Genomic DNA, 22,341 nt, shown 5'->3' on the forward strand with positions numbered 1-22,341 from the left:
CTTTGATCTGATCTGTTAACGGCTGCGAGTTAGCCATGATGACGTTACATATTTTAACTACCAAATAATGCGAGCGCGAAGTGCGAGCTGGAAATTTTGACATTTCTACCTCAAGAATGGAAATTCTAAGCAATTTTTGTAATCGTGAAAAGGATAAGTATATAACTAAACAATTGATGCGAGCGCGAAGCACGAGCTGAAAAATTCGAGATTCAAACCTAAAAATTGGACACTCTATTCATATTTTGTAAATAATGAAAATGATGAGTAATTGGAAATCGGCTTCCTACATTAATAATGCGAGCGCAAAGCGCGAGCACAAATTGTTTTATTTATTTTTGATACACGCTTTGATCTGATCTGTTAACGGCTGCGAGTTAGCCATGATGACGTTACATATTTTAACTACCAAATAATGCGAGCGCGAAGTGCGAACTGGGAATTTTGAAATTTCTACGTCAAGAATGGAAATTCTAAGCACTTTTTGTAATCGCGAAAAGGGTATATAACTAAACAATTGATGCGAGCGCGAAGCGCAAGCGGAAAATTTCAGGACACTCTATTCATGATAATTGTAAATCATAAAAATGAGTAATTGGAAATTTTCCTACATTAATAATGCGAGCGCAAAGCGCGAGCAGACAATTTTTAATATTGTGATCTGAAACTGGATAATGATTTAAATAGAGAACAAGCTGCGTATCTAAATAAACGCGTGTTTCAGATTTCGACTTAGAACATGTAGAATTAGGGTAATTCAAATACATTTCTTATCATGAAAATCAATAAAGCGAGCGCAAAGCGCGAGCTAAAAATATATGATATTCCGCTCTAAAAAGGGTCAATTTAAGCTCTGTTTTTCAAGCACTTTGTGGGAAAATTGTGAGGTGGATATGGATCACAGTTAAAAGAGCTGATAAGTTTCATTATTATTACTTTGAGTTTTGACATAGGACCGGGACATTATGTCATCATATGGAAATGATGACTATCTTCCTATTTCTCTTCCTAAGCATGAGAGCGCGAAATCTCTTTATATTATGGCCTGAAAACTGGAAATTTAAAGCATTTTTGTAATTATGAATAAGATGCATGAGTTGATATATTTCAACAATCAATGCGAGCGGAAATCGCGAGCCGAAATTTCTGATAAACTGCATGTGATCAAGTGGGGATTTTAAGTAGTTTGTTTTAGAATTAATATTGAGATAAACATAACTCACCAATCAAAATGCGAGCATGCAGCGCTAGCTGATACGTTTTCACAATCTGACCTGAATAGGGATATTTTGATAACTTTATGGAATACAGGAAAATAATAGGTACCTGACAAATCAAATTTCGCGAGCGCGCAGCGCAAGCAGAAAACGTTAATATTCAGACCATAAAACAAAAATCTTTACAGAACACTTTAAAAAAATCAAATTTGCAAATCAAACAAAATAATGAAAGTTAAATTTTCGAGCTGAAATATGTTTTGTATATTGACTTCAAGATTTGATATTTAAGCTCCATATTAAGCAAGATATGTAAATCACCTAAAAGGCGATGCTAGCGCGAAGCGCGAGCAAAAATTTTATATCCCGGCATGAAAGATTTTCTATTATTACTTTCCAAGTCTTCTCCTTATCTTATTCACTCGTCTTCCTCCTTTTATGTTTCCCTTTCTTTTTTTCTCCTCTCTTTTCCCTTCTTCTTCTCTTTTTTTCTTACTTTCCCTTTTTTCCCTTTTTTTTTGCTCCGCCAATAGGGGGGGGGGGGCGGGCCCCTTGATCCCCCCTGGATCCGCCTATGCTGTCATGCCGTGCATACCCACATGAAAAAAAACCCACCACGCACGTGCGGGTCTCCATGTGGGTGCTCGCGTGTACCCCGGCGTCGTACAGGAACGGCTCATAGACGGCTAGCTGCGCTGCTTTTGAACGCGAATTTACCCACCGTTAATTGCATCGAAAAGTTACATGACAGTTGTTTTTTTTCTTTATATTTTTTAAGGGGAATCAACTCTCATTTCCTTGAGAAGGTATGCACATATCCCCCCCCCCCCCAGATGGTCACACTTGTTTTGTGGCAAAAACATGGGGGGACATTTGATATTGTGTCCCCCCTGAAAAAAATCATGGGGGGACACGTCCCTCCCGTCCCCCACCGATTGACGCCCATGGTAACTGCGATGCATGATTTAATAAATACCATACCGAATAGCATATACACAGAAACAGCGCGAACAAGTCGTTATTAGAATGATATATGATAAACTCCAGAAACGGAGGGAAATGAGACTGCAATGTTTCATAAAGGAGTATGATTTAAAGAAAAATGATAAAGTAAATCTCGGTCAAACTTCATCTCTTTTTAACCTTATATCTTGTCAATATGAAAAAAAATAGTGTCATGGCATAAAGTCATGACTTTAGAAGGTACGGCCGATTTTATGACACGTTCAAGGTTGAAAATTGCATAGCCGGGGGATGTATCTCAATTATTATGGTCAGGCAAGGTTTAGCCGGTGACCGACACATCTTCATCATTGTGTTGGATTATTTAAACTGAGGCATTGATGAAAATACTGCTTTTATCTCTATTCATGCATTGACCAGGCCACTAAATATCGCGATATGTCTTGAATGAAAGAAATGAAAGGATGGACGAGACAATCAAATCATCATCATACTCGCCACGCATGATCCTTTGATGGACACGTGACCCACGCCCGTTCTTCCTCCGTAAAATGATCAGGGCCCCGTCTTACAAAGAGTTAGGATTGATCTGATCAACCTCAACTATATGGAAATCCGTCAAGGTCATAAATCTTTTCTACAGGAAATTTGGAGAATGTCATTTGCAAAGAAAGAAAACCGCACAGAATTTTCAACATGAAAAACCCCGATGGATGTCTGAATATGCAATTTATCTATATAATATTTTGAACAAAGATGCATTTTAGATGTCGACGGTGAATGCTTTATTATCTGTTGAAATCACATAAAAGCAGCAAAACCAATAAACAAGGTTACATTGCAGTAAACACGCGACATTAAGGGGATTAACCTCTTTTACGCCATGTATTTGAAGGTCCTTTTTATTGAGTCGGAATGTGTGTTAAAATGATGTTGATCACTCTCGGTTTTTTAAGATAAATCAAGGCCTATTCTTATGATGTCACATCACTGATATATTGTCGCATTTCGCCCTAAAATAAATTTTTTATTCAAATTCATTAAAGATACATAATATAATCATAAATCATATGAAACTAAGTCCGAAAGAAAGTTTCTCTCTGGGGAAATACACTAAAATAACTTCTTGCATTCATCTATTTATTCATCTTTATTTATGTATTATATTTTTCAAGGGGTTAACACACATGATTTTAACCCTAAACTGACCGGGGGGGGGGGGGGGTTGAATCACCCCCCTCAACATTTTCTGTGATTATTTCGCCGCACGAATTTTTTTTTACCGCGCCACTCACAGAGTTTATACTTTTCAGTCTCGCGCATCTTTTGAAACAAAATTTGCGACGCCCGGGTACGCGGTTCTGAAATTACGCATCATTTTGTAAGTGCATGTCAGACCAAAAATTGTTCCAAAACGTGATTTTGTGTACAAAGTCAATGCAAATTGAGTTTTCTCATCTTATTCATAAAGATATGATTATTTTTGCTTTAAACAGCTGAGATCAATTGATTTTAGCATAATTATGCTTCAAAAAGGTTGTGCAATAAATTTGGTGAAAAAACAAAGAAAAACAAAGAAATACATAAGAAATTCATAAAACAATAAAATACATAAGAAATTGATTTCCAAACCGAAGTTTTTTTCAATTGCGATTGTTAAGAATGCTACAAAAAGTATTTTCACCAAAAATAGCATTCTAGGAGCTTTATTTAGTGAATTAGAGCAAAAAGTATGATTTATGCATAAATTAGCATAATTAATTCATATAAAATAAAATCTCATTATTTTGGAAAATTTTACCATACAGCCTTGTAGATTACATCGCACACTACCAGCGTGCAAATGTTTGCGGCGCTCACGCGATCGGTGGCCGAGATCTCAGGGGGGGGGGGTGAATCAACCCCCCCCCCCCCGGCCACAGAACAGCCAAAAAAGCCCGGCCTATTTAGGGTTAATAGCATTATTATGATTATGGTGTTTGATTTGCTGCGGATAGATTTGATTGGTCATGTTCGAATTGTAGCAAGAATACCAGATTTCCAAAAATATGGATACGTTTATTTTTCATTCTCATATTAAGTTGAATGTAATTACATAGACGAACACTATTTGTCAAACTAATGAATGTGCTGGTGATTACCTGTCCGATCGAAGAGGCCGAAAGAAAAATAATCATCAACATCAGCCGAAATCCTAACATGCTTTAAAGGGGAATCCAGCCTTGGTCATAAAATGTTGTGTTGGAAAGAAGAAAAATAAATAAAAAAGAATGGTGAAAGCTTGAAAGAAATCGGATAAGCAATAAGAAAGTTATGACTGTTTTAAAATCGAGATCCCTAATACTATATAGATTTCAAATTGGCAACTGAGTAAGAACATTATGACAAGGGGCAAGGACAAATTTCTCGTAGGCCATGTACTTAATTATCAGGGATTTGTGATTTTCTCCTAAGTACCCTTTCCACTGGGGCAGTAATCTAAATATGACACAGGTAGCATATTGTTTTATGTCCTTATGAAAGAAAATTACAGTTTGAAGTAAAATTTTTGAAAATAATGACATTTTAGCCATTTTATGTATTGGAGTACATGGAATAGTAGTCATTGCCTTAAGGCGACCGCACACCTTACGACTGGTCTGCGACCCGATTTTGGAACAAATCGCATTTTTCTCATTTTCTGAAGATGTGAATGGGACATATCATTTTATTTGAGGTTAAAATTAATTGAAATAATAATATTATAACCATTTTGAAAGATTGCAAGCCCTTATTTTGGAGTAAAGACCAAATTAGTTTCAAGTCGTAGCCAATCGTACGACTGCTATGACGTCATTACGACTAGATATTAAATTCGCTTTTATTCTGAAAAGGATGATAGCATAGTCACAAATTTGATCATAGGTATTCATATGATGATTTAGAACATTACACAGTAAGATATTCCAAGTCTCAATATTAGCATAAAATTCTACTACATTTTATTCTGAAATCGGGTCGCAGACCAGTCGCAAGGTGTGCGGTCGCCATTACATCACTAATCCATCATACATGCGGCTAATTTGAAGTCTCCATGGCTATAGTGATTACCAATATTTACAAATTTTAAAAAAATCATAACTTTCTTATTGTTTGTCCGATATTGTTCAAACTTTTACCTATCAGCTTGTCTGATTTTTCTTTTTCCTCTAAAAACAAGTTTTTATTTTGGTTGGATTCGCCTTTAACCAATTTTGTAATTATGGCCACCATCTTTGTTATTTCTGTAGTAATATTTCGGACACACATGATTATTTTTATCTGTATACCATCCTAATTCATTTGTGTTTCATCGTTTTACATATGTTTATATATAAATGTAAGAAATTTTACATGCAAAGCATCTTTGGCAACTTTGGTCCATGGTTGATACATGTATATATATATATATATGGTAAATAGTGGTAATGAAAAACGAGCTGTGATTGGATAGATTAGTACCAAGTGACCTCTTTTCAAAAAGTTATGTTGTAATAATAATGATAATATTGGCATTCATGTAGCGCTTTATCAATCTACGACTGCTCAAAGCGCTTCACAATTTTTATTGTACATATGTACAATATAACTTTCGATTTTTTTTTAGGGTAAAGGAGAATATCGCTTAATGGCAATGCTCGCTTTTAGCCAGTCATTCCTGCGCGTCTGCATTTACGAAGCGCACGCAATGCGTCACTTGAATCTTGATTTTATAGTGACGTCACGTTTTCATTATGGACGGTACATTTGGTACGTGTGCAACCGTGACGGTACGAATGTTTAGCATTCAGCCTCCTATTTGCTCGCGTACAACAAGCTTAGTAGGGTTGTACAATGTACTATAGCATATAATGAACGTGCTATCATACAGTATTACTGGACTATATGAACTCCAAATATAAAGTTATCCATCGTGCAGATGTATTTCACCTCGGCCTTCGGCTTCGATGATAAACCTGCAGTCGGGATAATTTTATATTTGTCGTACATATAATCCTTTATGTTGTAAAATAGATCGTGCACTTTAATTATGATATGATATAAAATAATATATACATATATATGTATATATATATATATATATATATATATATATATGTATATATATATATATATATATATATATATACACACACAAACACACACACACACATGTATATATATATATATATATATACAGTGCGTATAAAAAAAAACACTTAGAAAAAATCCTGTAAAATTATACATTTGTAATATCCTGAAGATTTTTCCACATGTTTACATTGGTACAGATCCATTTAAGCAAATGATGTGTAAGTGTCGAACAAATATTTCCGCTTGAATAAGCACCACTTACCTTTGAAAAGTTAGTGATAAATGATTTGCGCAGAACTTTGACATAGTTATGCGAAAAAAAAGTAGACCTTAATCATGAAGAACACGTGGAATTTAGCTAGTAAAATTGATTTGAAGATATCTTTTACCTTTTTTAACTTGTTTCCTTGCCCAAAACGCTTCGAAGAGTGCATTACGCCCCACCCCACTCTGTCACAAACCGAGGCCATCGTGACGATATTTGCTTTACACTGAGCTGTGACTTACATGAAATGGCTTAGGCTTGATTTTTATTATGTTAATCATTGTCAAGCTTGGGAAAAGTGTGGAGAAACAAGTATTTAATAAAAAATGAAATGTAAACCCACTTTAAATGATAAAAACTTAGTGAAAAAATGCTGGAGATGTCTGATATAAACGTTTGTTCAGATTCAGTTATGTCCTCAGGTCCAGCTGCCACAAAAAGGGTAAAGGTTGTGCTTACTAAGTGTTGAAATTTAAATTTTGGTGGCAAAATTGTCACAAAATGCTTGAATGTATATCCGTTTCATTTCAATTGACTAAAAGTGCAAGGAAAACGTATGAGAAATGTTTCGCAAGGTAAGTTTGATTTCGCCCTTTCCCCTTGACACAGCGTGAAAACGAGCGTTTTTGCGCAAACAGATTTCTGCGAGCTTTACAAAAAATGGATAGTGCTCACTCAAGTGTAATATTCTGTCATAACTTTTACTTTCATTGGATAGATGAGACCCAAACTCAGGAATATATATGAAAAAATTACCCATATGTTTTATATTTTTTGATTCCCAGGGCTTTTACAAATTGTAAAAAAAAATTATATATATATATATATATATATATATATATATGAAAGAAATGAATGAAGAGACAATGGTAGGCGTAGCTTAAATCAAGTTTCACCAGAGCTATCTACCCTTTGGATGCCCTTTGTACATGCATAATTTCATAAATATATATATGTATATATATATATATATATATAAACATGATTTCGTTATTGTTATTCATAATATTGCCATCATTATTAATATCTTTATCATTATTACTTTTTCTCATTATTAATTTTTCTTAAGGATCTTTCTTGTGTGCCTTCTACTTACTGCGACAATCTTATTCCATGTGTCCCCCCCCCCTCCATACAGTTCTTGCTCAATGGGATTGCATCAGTTTGTTAAACCGAGGAGAATACTACGGGAACACAACTATATACTGCGATAATTATGCATGCGGTGACGAGTGCAACAGCTTTGGTAAGAACGGGCTCGCAAGAGGGGATTGGTGTATTAGCTCAGCTACCCCCACGCTTTCTTTAATAAACTTCCTGCACAAGATCCACCCCCCCCCCCACAGAAACACACTCACTTCATGAGTTTTCATTACATTTTGAGGCAAGAAATGGTTTATTCGATAAATATAATTTACATTCATTTATGATCTCAACCCGTGCCGGCCGAATGATCATATGTTATCGTAAATAATTCTTCTGGATGGATATTAAGTTTCCATATACTGCTGTTAATACTACTTAATACCCCTATTACTCTTACTACTACTACTACTCACTACTACTACTACTATAACTACTACTACTACTCATAATGGTTAGTTTCGGTCATGTTCGCTCATTAGGTTTACGTAGCAGACGATGCAGCCTGCTAGTTTATACTATATGTACGCAGACCCTATTGCAAATCAAAATCGATTCCGGACTCGATACATGTACTACTAAATATTTGCCATCTCAAACTAAAGCTATATTATAAATATCAGTAAACAAAGTTTTATAGTACAGGAACATTGTTACTTTCAACATTAAATATGTTAGTTAATTTTGTTTGGATTGTAAATGAAAAGGGTCTAGGAACGTAAACTATCATACGTTAGACTTGTGACGTTGTACTCAGAAATATGCCATGTTCTGCCTGCTCGATCTCAAAGTTTGGAAGAAAAATGAGATGTAACCACTCTACCAGTCATAAAGTATTATACATCAACATGTAGGTAATCAATTTAGCATTGAGATGCAATCAATCTCGACCTTTTTTACCTTTACGGATATTTCAGTGGGACAACAAAGATGCAAGTGTCTCGAAAATATGGGTGGTTTCGGACCGTTTGCCATAGCAAGAGTTGTGAACATGGACAATTTCAAATGAACAGCGAGACGTAAATAGTGAATTAATTGTAATAATATTTACAACAAATTAATGGAATTGGATAAAATATTCACACTATTATCAATTCGGTGTGAGATTATATATTAATAGTTATAAAGATATACCCGGATTTTGCAATATTACGCTCGTGAAAACGACTGTTCCCTGTGTTGAAGCTGTGTGTGTAGACTTTCGGACATTCAAATGCACGCGACTAGCCATTATGTTACTACTACTACTACCACCACTACTACTACTACTACTACTAATAATAATAATAATACCATTACCTATTGATAGTACTTCTACTGCTGCAACTACTATATCATACCCACTGCATACTTCTATTACTTGTACAGCTGCTACTACTACTATATAGTACAACTACTACTACTACTACTGCTGCTACTACTACTACTACTACTACTACTACTACTACAACTACTACTACTACTACCAATAATAATAATAATACCATTACATATTGATAGTACTTCTACTGCTGCAACTACTATATCATACCCACTGCATACTTCTATTACTTGTACAGCTACTACTACTATATATTACTACTACTACTACTACAACTACTACTACTACTACTACTACTACTAATAATAATAATAATACCATTACCTATTGATAGTACTTCTACTGCTGTTACTACTATATCATACCCACTGCATACTTCTATTACTTGTACAGCTACTACTACTATATAGTACTACTACTACTACTACTACTACTACTGCTGCTACTACTACTACTACTACAACTACTACTACTACTACTACTAATAATAATAATACCATTACCTATTGATAGTACTTCTACTGCTGCAACTACTATATCATACCCACTGCATACTTCTATTACTTGTACAGCTACTACTACTATATAGTACTACTACTACTACTACTACTGCTTCTACTACTACTACTACTACTACTACAACTACTACTACTAATAATAATACCATTACCTATTGATAGTACTTCTACTGCTGCAACTACTATATCATACCCACTGCATACCTATATTACTTGTACAGCTACTACTACTATATAGTACTACTACTACTACTATATAGTACTACTACTACTAATAATAATAATACCATTACCTATTGATAGTACTTCTACTGCTGCAACTACTATATCATACCCACGGCATACCTATATTACTTGTACAGCTACTACTACTATATAATACTACTACTACTACTACTGCTGCTGCTGCTGCTACTACTACTACTACTACTACAACTACTACTACTACTACTAATAATAATAATAGTACCATTACCTATTGATAGTACTTCTACTGCTGCAACTACTATATCATACCCACTGCATACTTCCATTACTTGTACAGCTAGTACTACTACTACTACTACTGCTGCTACTACTACTACTACTACTACAACTACTACTACTAATACTACTACTAATAATAATAATACCATTACCTATTGATAGTACTTCTACTGCTGCAACTACTATATCATACCCACTGCATACCTCTATTACTTGTACAGCTACTACTACTACTACGAATAATAATAATACCATTACCTATTGATAGTACTTCTACTGCTGCAACTACTATATCATACCCACTGCATACTTATATTGCTTGTACAGCTAGAACTACTATATATTAATACTACTACTACTACAGCTACTACTACTACTATTAATAATAATAATAATAATACAATTACCTATTGATAGTACTTCTACTGCTGCAACTACTATATCATACCCACTGCATACTTCTATTGCTTGTACAGCTGCTACTACTACTATATAGTACTACTACTACTACTACTACTGCTGCTGCTACTACTACTACTACTACTACTACTACAACTACTACTACTACTACTAATAATAATAATAATACCATTACATATTGATAGTACTTCTACTGCTGCAACTACTATATCATACCCACTGCATACTTCTATTACTTGTACAGCTACTACTACTACTATATACTACTACTACTACTACTACTACTACTGCTGCTACTACTACTACTACTACTACTACTACAACTACTAGTACTACTACTACTAATAATAATAATACCATTACCTATTGATAGTACTTCTACTGCTGCAACTACTATATCATACCCACTGCATACCTCTATTACTTGTACAGCTACTACTACTACTACGAATAATAATAATACCATTACCTATTGATAGTACTTCTACTGCTGCAACTACTATATCATACCCACTGCATACTTATATTGCTTGTACAGCTAGAACTACTATATATTAATACTACTACTACTACAGCTACTACTACTACTATTAATAATAATAATAATAATACAATTACCTATTGATAGTACTTCTACTGCTGCAACTACTATATCATACCCACTGCATACTTCTATTGCTTGTACAGCTGCTACTACTACTATATAGTACTACTACTACTACTACTACTGCTGCTGCTACTACTACTACTACTACTACTACAACTACTACTACTACTACTAATAATAATAATAATACCATTACATATTGATAGTACTTCTACTGCTGCAACTACTATATCATACCCACTGCATACTTCTATTACTTGTACAGCTACTACTACTATATACTACTACTACTACTACTACTACTACTACTACTACAACTACTAGTACTACTACTACTAATAATAATAATACCATTACCTATTGATAGTACTTCTACTGCTGCAACTACTATATCATACCCACTGCATACCTCTATTACTTGTACAGCTACTACTACTATATATTACTATTACTACTACTACTAATAATAATACCATTACCTATTGATAGTACTTCTACTGCTGCAACTACTATATCATACCCACTGCATACTTCTATTACTTGTACAGCTACTACTACTATATAGTACTACTAGTACTACTACTACTGCTGCTACTACTACTACTACTACAACTACTACTACTACTAATAATAATAATAATACCATTACCTATTGATAGTACTTCTACTGCTGCAACTACTATATCATACCCACTGCATACTTCTATTACTTGTACAGCTACTACTACTATATATTACTACTACTACTACTACTACTACTACTGCTGTTGCTGCTGCTGCTGCTGCTAATGTTGATGATGATACTATTACTACTACGGCGACGACGATCTACTACACTACATGGCGTCCCACAAAAAAGGAAATCCGTTTTTAGAGGCAAATTTCAAAATGATAAAAGCATGTTTTTACTTTGAATTTTATACGTATGATAAGAGTAGACTCTCATCTTTAATTTGAGACCAACAGCTTAACAAATAATTCATGCATGGTAGATTACAAACAATAAATATTGAGGTGTATCAAACGATTTGCGCAGAAACTCACGTGCTAACCTGAACCAACTCTCATTTTTTAGGAATCAGTGAGAGAAACGTAACAAAGAATGCAAAAGAAATGCTAATGAGCAAATCGCGGAATAAGCACGGTTGTCGTATCACGAATTAATCTTGTCCAACTTTACTGCGCAACCTGATATTGACATTAAAATTTCAAACTCGTCTTGCTCATTGATGCGTGAAGTTTTCGTCACGTATTAAGTATCAAAACGTAGAGGAATAATTGAATTGTAAGATGATGTAAGTGAAATATCATAATTAATTTGCCTTTAGAAAAAAGATGTTGGGAATCACAGTTTCCTTTTTTTGGACACACTGTAAATTATACCAACTCCATACAAGTTCTATTACTTTTACAACTACTACTACTACTGATAGTACTATTACTACTACGAGGACGATCTACTACTGCTTATACTGCAATTATTACTACTAAAAACAAAGTTGAGGAATTCTATCTAAGATAAATTTTGGGATGATAATCGATTTTATAATTTACCCAAAAACATCTTGATATGCGCCCCCTCCCCCTTCCAAAAACAAAATCCTTTGATCTGATATTCAAAGAAATAATATATATAATTTTGATATACTGCCAATTGTACAGGTTTTAGTCCCGGTCCGGTATGTGATTTCACGGGTTATGACTTGTTACCTTCGTGCTTCAATGACTTTGGTGATCAGGTGACGTGCGACGTACCGCCGTGTCATGGTAAGTAAACAGCAGATTTTCAATGCAATTGAAAAGTGGTCTTTCAGACGTGAGAAAACGTTCTTTTTTCCCCACAATCACGACAATTTACCTGTTTATTGGTAAGCTTTAATTCGCTAAATAGGCTGTAACCTTCGTCAGACCTTATCGGAACTGAAAATTAAACATGTTTATTATGCATGATAATATTGGTTAAAATTCTTTATTTTTTCATTTGATGTTATGTTTGTAGTGGTTGTTTCCATTGCTTTGACAACTATTCATTGTTCCTCATCGGTGAATTTTATGTAAGGCGTATCTTTATTTTTACTTCCCCATTTTATCAATCCAATATTCAGCATCCCCTTAAAACAAAAGAAAAACAAATAAAGATAAATAAATGAAACTTGAAACTATGGGGCAAATGAGGGGCGAATTAAATAACTTTTTTTTAATGAGGGGGGGGGGGGGAATTGCGCACACCAAAATTTTGCCTGTACGATAAAATCAAGTGCGGAGCGAAAACAAAACTTTTTAGTATAGGCCCTATACTGACTTGAAAAGAGACTTGTTAATGATTGTTTACAGTGACTCGTGGAGATGATATCTCAGCAAATAAATAATGCGGCACGAAGCGCTAGGTGAAAATTTTTAATATCCTGAGATAAGAACGTTATAAGCGCTTTTTGTAACCATGTATTAATAAACCAAATCATAATAATGATAATTATAATGATAATGATTATAACAATGACAATAATAATAATGATAATAATTATGATAATAGTAATGATATTTATATGATAATGATAATGATAATAATGATGATAATAATAATAATAATGATAATAATAATGAGATTTTTATGATAATGATAATGATTATAATGATAATTATAATGATGATAATCATAATGATAATAATGATAAAAATAATAATAATGATAATAATAATAGTAATGATGATAATAATGATATCTATATGATAACGATAATGATTATATTGATGATAATGATAATGCTAATAGATAGTAATGATGATAATGATAAAAATAATAATGATAAAGATAATAATAATAATAATGATATTAATAATTAATAATAACAATCATAATAATCGTAAATCGTAAGGTCTGCGGCGGCCTTTAATACTCCCGTGATATACTCCCTTTTATGTTAATTTGACCCTCCAGAGCATGCTGGGTGTTACTCAGTGACCACCAAGGGATCTGACTATCGAGGCCAAGCCAGCCATACCGAGAATGGTTACCGGTGTCAGCCGTGGAACGACGTCGTAGAGGAGTCCTGGGATGCTTCATCTTACCCCGACACAGGTAAATCGTAGTCTCGACGCACAGACATGAATTCCACACGTTTTACAATTAGTACACCGTGTCTAAAGGAGGAGACTATCATGCAAATTGTCAAAACGTAGGAAATTTGTTATTCCTTGTCTGATTTTGATGAAATTTAAAGTGTTTTTTTTTCTTCTGAAATTACCCTTATCTCTTCAGGTCCCATACTTTCCTGGTTGGAGTATCCGGCCTTTAGAATCAACCACTAAATTGTGATTGACAAACACTGTCTCTATGGCCCTACCATGAACAATGCAGATTTTTTTTTCCGTATCATCGCACTTCCACTTTAGCGCTCTTTGCGAGTTAAGAACCTTTAATTTACAGAAAAAAAATTAAAGTAGACTTAGCTCCCTTTGATAGAAAATTTTTCAAATACATTTAGAAATTGCGCAAGATAAAGGTACAATTATTATTAGTCGGGAGTTCTGACTTAATATGATTTTAAAGTTCAGGATTGCACCCTAAATGAAATGAAGTGATTCAAAATCACCTGCTACTGTACACAGCCTGAAATGCTTGTGTGGTCCATACAAGATGTGACTTTGCAAAGTGTCAGTTCCATCATATTATTACTTGCAACGTCCTTGATTGGTCAATCTTTGCACACTTTTAAAATAGTGCATAATAGTTTAAATGCCGTCATTTAAGGTGCAAGAATGGTACACGCATGCTGCTATTTTTGTCAACCCCACTGGTTCAGATTTCAATCCCAGTTTCATTTTGTGTGAATATGCTGATATCAAAGACTTCAGATTTTTAACCCCGATGTATTTACCTTTGTCCCCGGGGAAAGGGGGGGGGGGGGACTCGACTGATAACATGATGCCTTTGTGCCGCACTAAAAACGAAAATAGGGGGCCCTGGAGCGAAACTTTGGTCTTAAAATGGGAGTCTCCGGAACTGCTCTGGATTCAACGATTGCTAAAAATCCAATGCTCTGGAGCGGCGCAAATAATTATGTGTTTCTCCAGAAGGGAGAAAAGGGAATTGATATGGTTTTCTAAGCTGGAATAACATTTAAGGCTGAAAATGGGGGTCTCGATCGCGACACATAGGTATCAAACATACTTGTTAAAGCCCGACGCTTTTTTTTTTTTCCGTCCACTTCACTCAACCCAGGTTTAGAAGATAACTTTTGCCGGAATCCTAATGATCGGGACAGACCATGGTGCTTCTACGTTGATCGTGACGGTCATACCAACTGGACCTACTGTGCTATATCACCATGTAAGTGCATCAATTTTCATTGTAAAACTTTGCTTATTCTTGACAAAGATCATTCGACATAGCTTATTAGCATATTTTTTTCGAAAAGATGAATGTGCATTATTTTGTATTGTGAGACTGTATACAAAGTATCGGTTTTTTTTTAAGATTTTTTTTTTTTAAAGATGCAAGGGCATCATTGTGTATTTTTAGACTCTTTATTCTTGACAAAGGCCATTCGAAATAGTTTACTAGTAACGGAGGTTTTTTTTAGATCATTTATTTTTCGAAAAAAATGAAAGGGCAGCATTTTGCATTGTGAGACTTTGCTTATTCTTGACAAAGATCATTCGAAAAAGCTTATCAGTATCAAGGGTTTATTTTGTTTCAGATCAATATTTTCGGAAAGATGAAGGTGTATCATTTTGTATTTTAAGATTGTGTTTATTCCTGACAAAGATCATTTGAAATAGCTTATTAGTATAGGTTTTATTTTAAGGTCAATTATTTAGGAAATATGAAAGTGCATTATTTTTTATTGTGAGAATCTTGACAAAAATCATTCGAAATACATGTAGCTTATTAGTAACGAAGATTTTTTTTTTTTTTTTTTTTTTGGGGGGGGGTTTAAAGATCTATTTTCTAGAAAAAAAAATGGCACCCAATTCTTACAATGTCATTTTATATAAAGCAGCTTCATACACTCCCCCTGTTTTATGGATCGAAATTTCCTTAAAACAAATGATAGGCCTACAGTAGACAAATTCAAAACAGCTTTTAAAATACGTATACTTATTCGTTCTTCCAAACTGTTCCTCGATTCGACAAAGTGAACCCAGTAACACATCCAATCATTTTCTTTACATTCTGTAGCGTATAGGGACAAACTTGTAATTAGTGATAGGTACTGAAAATGTAGGCGTATGCATTTGGACATTTTAGACTTCTCATTCGCACAGGTAAAACCACCGCTCTCTCTGAGTTTACACGCATTAAAAACTCGTACAACACCGATGTACCTGATCCTCCGGGAAACAATTGGAATTCGCTATACTTCGACGAACACACTTTGGATGTAGAGGAGAAGTGCGCCCTCTTATGTCTGGAAGAGACGGAATTTCCCTGTCGTCAATTTCACGTAGCCCTTGGGCCTGGTTACTGTGAGTGGTTAGAGTACGGTGAATACCACCACGGCAACCCGGTCGATTATCGATACGACACGAAGGGAGATGTATTTCTAAGAAAAGACACTTGTAAGTACTTTAAACCCGTCAAGTTATTTAAACCTTTTAAAACACTTTGTTTAAAACATTGAACAATGGTTGTTACAATGACATGATTAAAACTGAACAACGTGTTTAACATTTTAAACAGCGTTTAAACATCGTGTTGTTGCCCCTAGATCAACTAAGTCCTATGCATAATTGGCTTAGAGCCATCACGTGACCATTCATCTATTTAAGCTTACAGTAAAATATGACGATGACTGGTAAATGATTGTTTCTGCTGACGGGTAATGCTTTTGATGTGAAAATTGTTAACACACAAGGATGCACAATACTATAATGCATGCATGCTATATATCATATTATATTATATATTTATATCATTATATATAGTATATATTATAGTTTTCTCAAGATACCCTTGCTCACGTGTCAGAACTGGTCAATCGTGCGAATAGTTCTGACTACAAAGGTAACCCCATAACAGAAATGTTCGAAAGCCAATTAAAATCAAGGATTACATGAAGGTACCAATGAACGGCAAAGTTGCTACAAAAGTAACTTTGTGTGAAACAGGACATTGGGCATCTTTAATTAAGAAAGGAAATTCCTGAAGTCGTCCGATAATTATGTAACAGAATTGACCATTTTATACAATTTCCCTTGTCACTGAGGAAAATGTCGAATTCCAAACCCCTTTAAATTTATATACACAGCGCTGGTATGAGGGTTCAAGTTAAATAAAAAAATATTCGCATTTATTCCAAACGGGATGCATACTTCATTTTTGTATTAGTGCCTATTTGTTTTAACATATGGATTCTGTCTTTTTCAGATTGTGACGGATTTTACCGTGGTGTCACTGCAAGTAAGTTAGCCTTTTTTCGCCAATTCATACAAAAGTCCAGCTTGTACCAAATCACGTAATTTATGAGGCATAAACGGAGGTGGAAAGATGACATTATTACATTCATTTCGTTATTCGCGTGCAACTTTCAACTTGAAGAAACGCATTCTGATTTGACTTTCATTTCCCAAAAATATAATTAGTACAAATTTTATTAATTTGAGATAAAACAAAACATAGTAACGGCATTTTGAGGTATATATATTTTTTTTTACAAATCATGTACGTTTCCTAATCCATGTAATGTATGACTCAATCCGAGGAATATGTGAAGCATAACGATCTAGTGGTTCTGACTCTCGCTTTTAAAACAAAAGATCTTGGGTTCGATCCCTGCCTTGGCGTTGTGTCATCCAGCAGGAAATTGTTCCACATTATTCTGCAATTAACTAGGGTGACGTATAAATGGGTACCCACAGGAAGTAACTTCTTAAAAAAACATACTGTAAGCACCGGAGTCGACTCGCCTAGTCTAGCTAGGGTAAAGTAGAAATGTCTTTAACTTCGAGCAAGGTTGATATCTTAAAAATACAAATCAGGGGCCGCGGGATAGTTTTCAAAATGGGGGAATGAGCCAAAAGTGGGGGGGGGGCTAACCATGCAAAAAGATCACAATCATATGGTCATTCTTACGTTTTTGTACACGTATTTGGAAAAAAGTGGGGGGCTGAAGCCCCCCGCTTCCGCGGCCCCTGCAAATAACAATAATATCATTATTACTGTTATCGTTAGTGTTTTCATTAAGTAGAATATAGTAGTATTAATATTAGTATTACATGTATTATAATTGTTTTATCATAATTAGTAGGAGGAATATCATCATCATTATTATTATCAGCATCTTCATCATCAGTACCGTCATCATCACAACCATTTCTTAATTGTTATATTTTCATTATTATCATGCTTGTTATCCAAAAGGCACATGCAGTCTACCTCTTGGAATGGAATCAAGCTGGATACCAGATGCTGACATCCAGGCATCCAGTTACCTTGATGAAGACCACGCCCCAAGCTTTGCTCGTCTCCATAGTGACTCTTCATGGATACCCGACCCAGCCGATCGCGAACCATTTATTCAGGTAGGTGTTATGCCATATCCCCCCGGTTCACTTCTCTGTCTTGGTTGTTACTAACGAATTTTCGCAACTACTAAGCGGACGCTTTCTGGAACGTTGATAATATAGTAGAAATGCCCTTCAAATCGCAACTGCTTAAATTTCATTGTCAAAAATTTGTGAACCCGAGCTGTTAAAAGATGCAAATAATTATGTCTCTTGTCCTGGGTTCACGACGACACTGCTATTTTGATTCACCATTTTCGACAAAGGCTGCTTTGTGATCAAGGGCTTTTGACAATAGATTCTCAACGTTCCGAAAAAGGTCTACGTAGTATTGCGAAAACTCCCTCTTAAATGCGTCATAAATCAGAAGCAGATCCAGAATTTTTCGTAATGGTTGCATTTAGGCCCCAGATATAAGGGCATTCTGTTCTGTGGAAGGGGGCATCTGCTCTCCATTCTAATGTTTTTTAAATAAATATTATGGGGTACACCCGTACTTTCCATCCCGTGGACAGTCCCCTGTTCATCGTAATTGGTATGCATTTTTACCTATTAATCACGGCGTCCCGAATTCAGATTCTATTCTTTAAGTTATCTGTTTTGATTCGGACAAAATAAGAGAATTTTCAAAACTTTCAAAGGACAGATTCAAGAATCTAGTAATTGTATTAGAAATGCCCGCCAAATGACAACAGATAAAAGTATTTGTTGAAAATCGTTGAAACGGAACAGCAGTTTCGTCCCGAGTTTTGGAGCTTTTGAAAAATTATCTCGTTTGTTCAGAGTGCAGGACGAAACTGCCCTTTTGATGCACCAATTTTTGACAAAAACTTCTAAATTGTTCTTTGTCATGACGGGCGTTTGATAATACATTTTCTATGTTCTTGAATACGTCATGCGTTGTGTAGCAAAAGTCCCCTAATATAGAATATTTTTCGTGTGATTGAATCTACTTGACTGCATTCTAAACTCCAGTTTAACTTTGGCCGTTGTCTAATTCTTAGCTTGAATTATGGAAAACCGAAAAATAAAGTCTCAAGTTTATTTCCATTACCTTTACTGTGCGATCTTTGTCCCATTTTTGAATCAATAGTTACAAAAAATGAAGTAAAATCAATGATAGTATATGCCTTTGGTAAGTTGCTAATTCATCTACTGCCGACTCGTCCACTAACCAAATGGTCTACTTTCATTTAGTCTAATGCCATTCCGTCCATCAAAATTTCGTCTAACGAACATTGATATAATACCCATTTGGTCCAATCATCACTTTGTCCAATCACCATTTCGTTTATGACCATTTCGTCACACAACCAGTTGGTCTAATATCCATTTCATTTTCATTCGTTTTGCACAAATTAACACTTTGTCCAATTAGACCCAATGGTTTATGAACTAGTGGACCAACATGTTATTAGACGAAATGGTGAGTGGACGAATTGGCAATCAGACCAAGTGGATGGTGTATAAACTAATGGTAGACCAAACGATAGTAGAGGAGTTGGCATTTGGACGAATTGGCATTAGACGAATTGGAAGTAACCCATGCTTTTAATGTTATTGACACATGCAGGTCAGGTTTCCAGAGCGGATGATGATCACTGGACTCCTGATACAAGGTGGTGGAGAGAGAGACACCATGTTTACCTCGCTGTTTCATCTGACTTTTAGTGTACCTGGATACGACCGTGTTATCTTTTATAAACGATCATTATACGATAACAGTATACAGGTTAGTTTAATATTATACGACCCTGGCAGTAAGCAGCCCCCCCCCCCCCCTCCCACAAAAAGTATCGCTTGTACAACGGTCACCAATAGAGTACACGAAAATCTACAATTTTACTTATGAAAATGCAAAAGCATGTCCATGACAAAATTGGGTTCTTCGTTCCTTCTCCTTCTCGAGTATTTTCCGAAAATTCAACGCGTCTTACACCATCCCCCCAAAAAATCTACAAATGGTCATGTAAATTAATGATAATAACAATAATAATAATAGCTTATTTAATTAACACTAGGAGCCCTCTTAAACTACTAACCTTATTTTTAACGGGCCCTGTATAACTTATGTTATTATTACCTTTCTTCGTTTTTCAACTCTGAGCACCTGACAAGAAGGTCCCATCTTTAAAGTATTTGGTGTGACTCGACTCGGAAAGGGATCGAACCCACGATCTCATTTTCATAAGGCGAGCGCTGTTCCACTGAGCGACAACCTTCCGTATTTCTTTGATTTGTAGATTATAGTTATTTATACATTTTACAAGTCGTTGTTTTTATTCTATGACCATTTATATACCCTGCAGTTTTTCTTTGGATGTAAAATGATTTTTTTTTGCTCATCCAATATGTCAAAAGATTTAAAATCTTACATGTTTTGGGATCTCATGTCTATCCACGTCTAATGCCATTACTTGTTTCGTCACTCTGAGTAGTCTAGAGTAACGTCCACATTCTGTTGTAGCATACAACTTCATGCAACTTGTAATGTAATTTTATCCTTTAACTCAGTTCTTTTCAGGAAATTTAGAGTCTACCTGCGTGGTCCAGGTCCTCTTTGAGAGGCCTATCTTGACTCATGAGATCCAAGTCTGGCCCTATGTACGATCTGGTCCTGTTGCTCTTAGATTAGAGTTCCTCGGGTGTAAAGACAATGGTAAGTCGACCATTTATTTTCTAAATTTTATTTAGCATTATATCAGATTTTGGTTCGTCTACATCCTTTTCGTTTTCTATCTAAGTTGGCAACTATTAGGCAATTTAACTCAATTAGACCTACAACATTGTCTAATTTGCAGTAGGTCTAAGGAATTACTCGTGTTGTCTGGTAATAGCTTGCTCTAAAACCACTTAATCTATATCATTAGAGTCTGATGAACTCTTTATGGATGAATTTCCATTTGAAAAGTGCAAAATGTCAAGTACACGAAGTGGATATGTAGGACCAGTTGTGAATTAGACTAAATGACGGTTAGACAAAGTGAACATTATACTAAGTCGGACGATAAGTAGACCAAATTGATAGTAAACCAAGGCCCTGTTGCATAAAAGTTTCTATTATGGTAACTTTGCCATCCAATGGTAACTACCATGGTAACGATGCTCAACAGCCAATCAACATGAAGGATTCCATGTAAGTTACCATTAGATGGCAAAGTTACCATAACGATACTTTTTATGCAACGGGCCCATGTGGGTTAAGCCATGATGGTGTTGGAAGACCTGCAAATTGTACATTTTGCAAGTAACTACGCGAACTACGCAATTATGAATACAAACTCACATGCAAGTTTGTTTGAGCGCATTCCTTATTGGCTTGAAATCCATTTGCATAACCATTTAGAGCCAAACTTCCTGGGAAAATAGAAACTGTCAATTATTTAATCATTATTGATGATTTCGTGACTGAATAATGGTTATGTAATGACACTCTCACACGTCAAAAGATGGTGGTCTTCGTTTATACCTGTTATGTAATTATTTCAAACACTGACAGCCTTTAACTATTTTCGCGTTGATTCACAGGCTGTGACGAAAGTATCACAGGTGACTCCATTCCTGCAGCTTATTTGGAGGCATCGAGTTTTGGGCAATCGGGCGATTCTGAGGGTGCTTTTCATTTAAACCCATTCAGAAGGGGAGATATTGGCTGGATACCCGGGCCACCGTGGAGAGACCCTAACCCGTGGTTACAGGTAATGGGGCTTTTTAGCAATCACTTCGTAGACGCTTTCTATAACGCAGAGAATCTGTTGTCAAAAGTCGTTCACAACAAAGCAGCCTTTGTCAAACATCACTGA

The 22,341-nt window shown here is 35.3% G+C and overlaps 1 protein-coding gene across 1 annotated transcript in view; it reads left to right on the plus strand.

Annotated features, from left to right (window-relative positions):
* The first annotated feature begins 2,407 nt into the window (after positions 1-2,407).
* Positions 2,408-22,341, plus strand: part of LOC129267772 (uncharacterized) — a 74,263-nt gene continuing 54,329 nt past the window's right edge. Inside the window, exons 1-11 of the mRNA XM_064105066.1 lie at positions 2,408-2,420; positions 7,676-7,783; positions 12,695-12,799; positions 13,971-14,111; positions 15,255-15,362; positions 16,301-16,594; positions 17,403-17,435; positions 18,396-18,556; positions 20,112-20,270; positions 21,053-21,197; positions 22,067-22,236. Coding sequence (XP_063961136.1) covers positions 2,408-2,420; positions 7,676-7,783; positions 12,695-12,799; positions 13,971-14,111; positions 15,255-15,362; positions 16,301-16,594; positions 17,403-17,435; positions 18,396-18,556; positions 20,112-20,270; positions 21,053-21,197; positions 22,067-22,236 — 1,437 coding nt within the window. The remainder of the gene's footprint in view (positions 2,421-7,675; positions 7,784-12,694; positions 12,800-13,970; positions 14,112-15,254; positions 15,363-16,300; positions 16,595-17,402; positions 17,436-18,395; positions 18,557-20,111; positions 20,271-21,052; positions 21,198-22,066; positions 22,237-22,341) is intronic.

This window comes from Lytechinus pictus, chromosome 9, assembly GCF_037042905.1.
Source record: "Lytechinus pictus isolate F3 Inbred chromosome 9, Lp3.0, whole genome shotgun sequence".
NCBI classification, from domain to species: domain Eukaryota; kingdom Metazoa; phylum Echinodermata; class Echinoidea; order Temnopleuroida; family Toxopneustidae; genus Lytechinus; species Lytechinus pictus.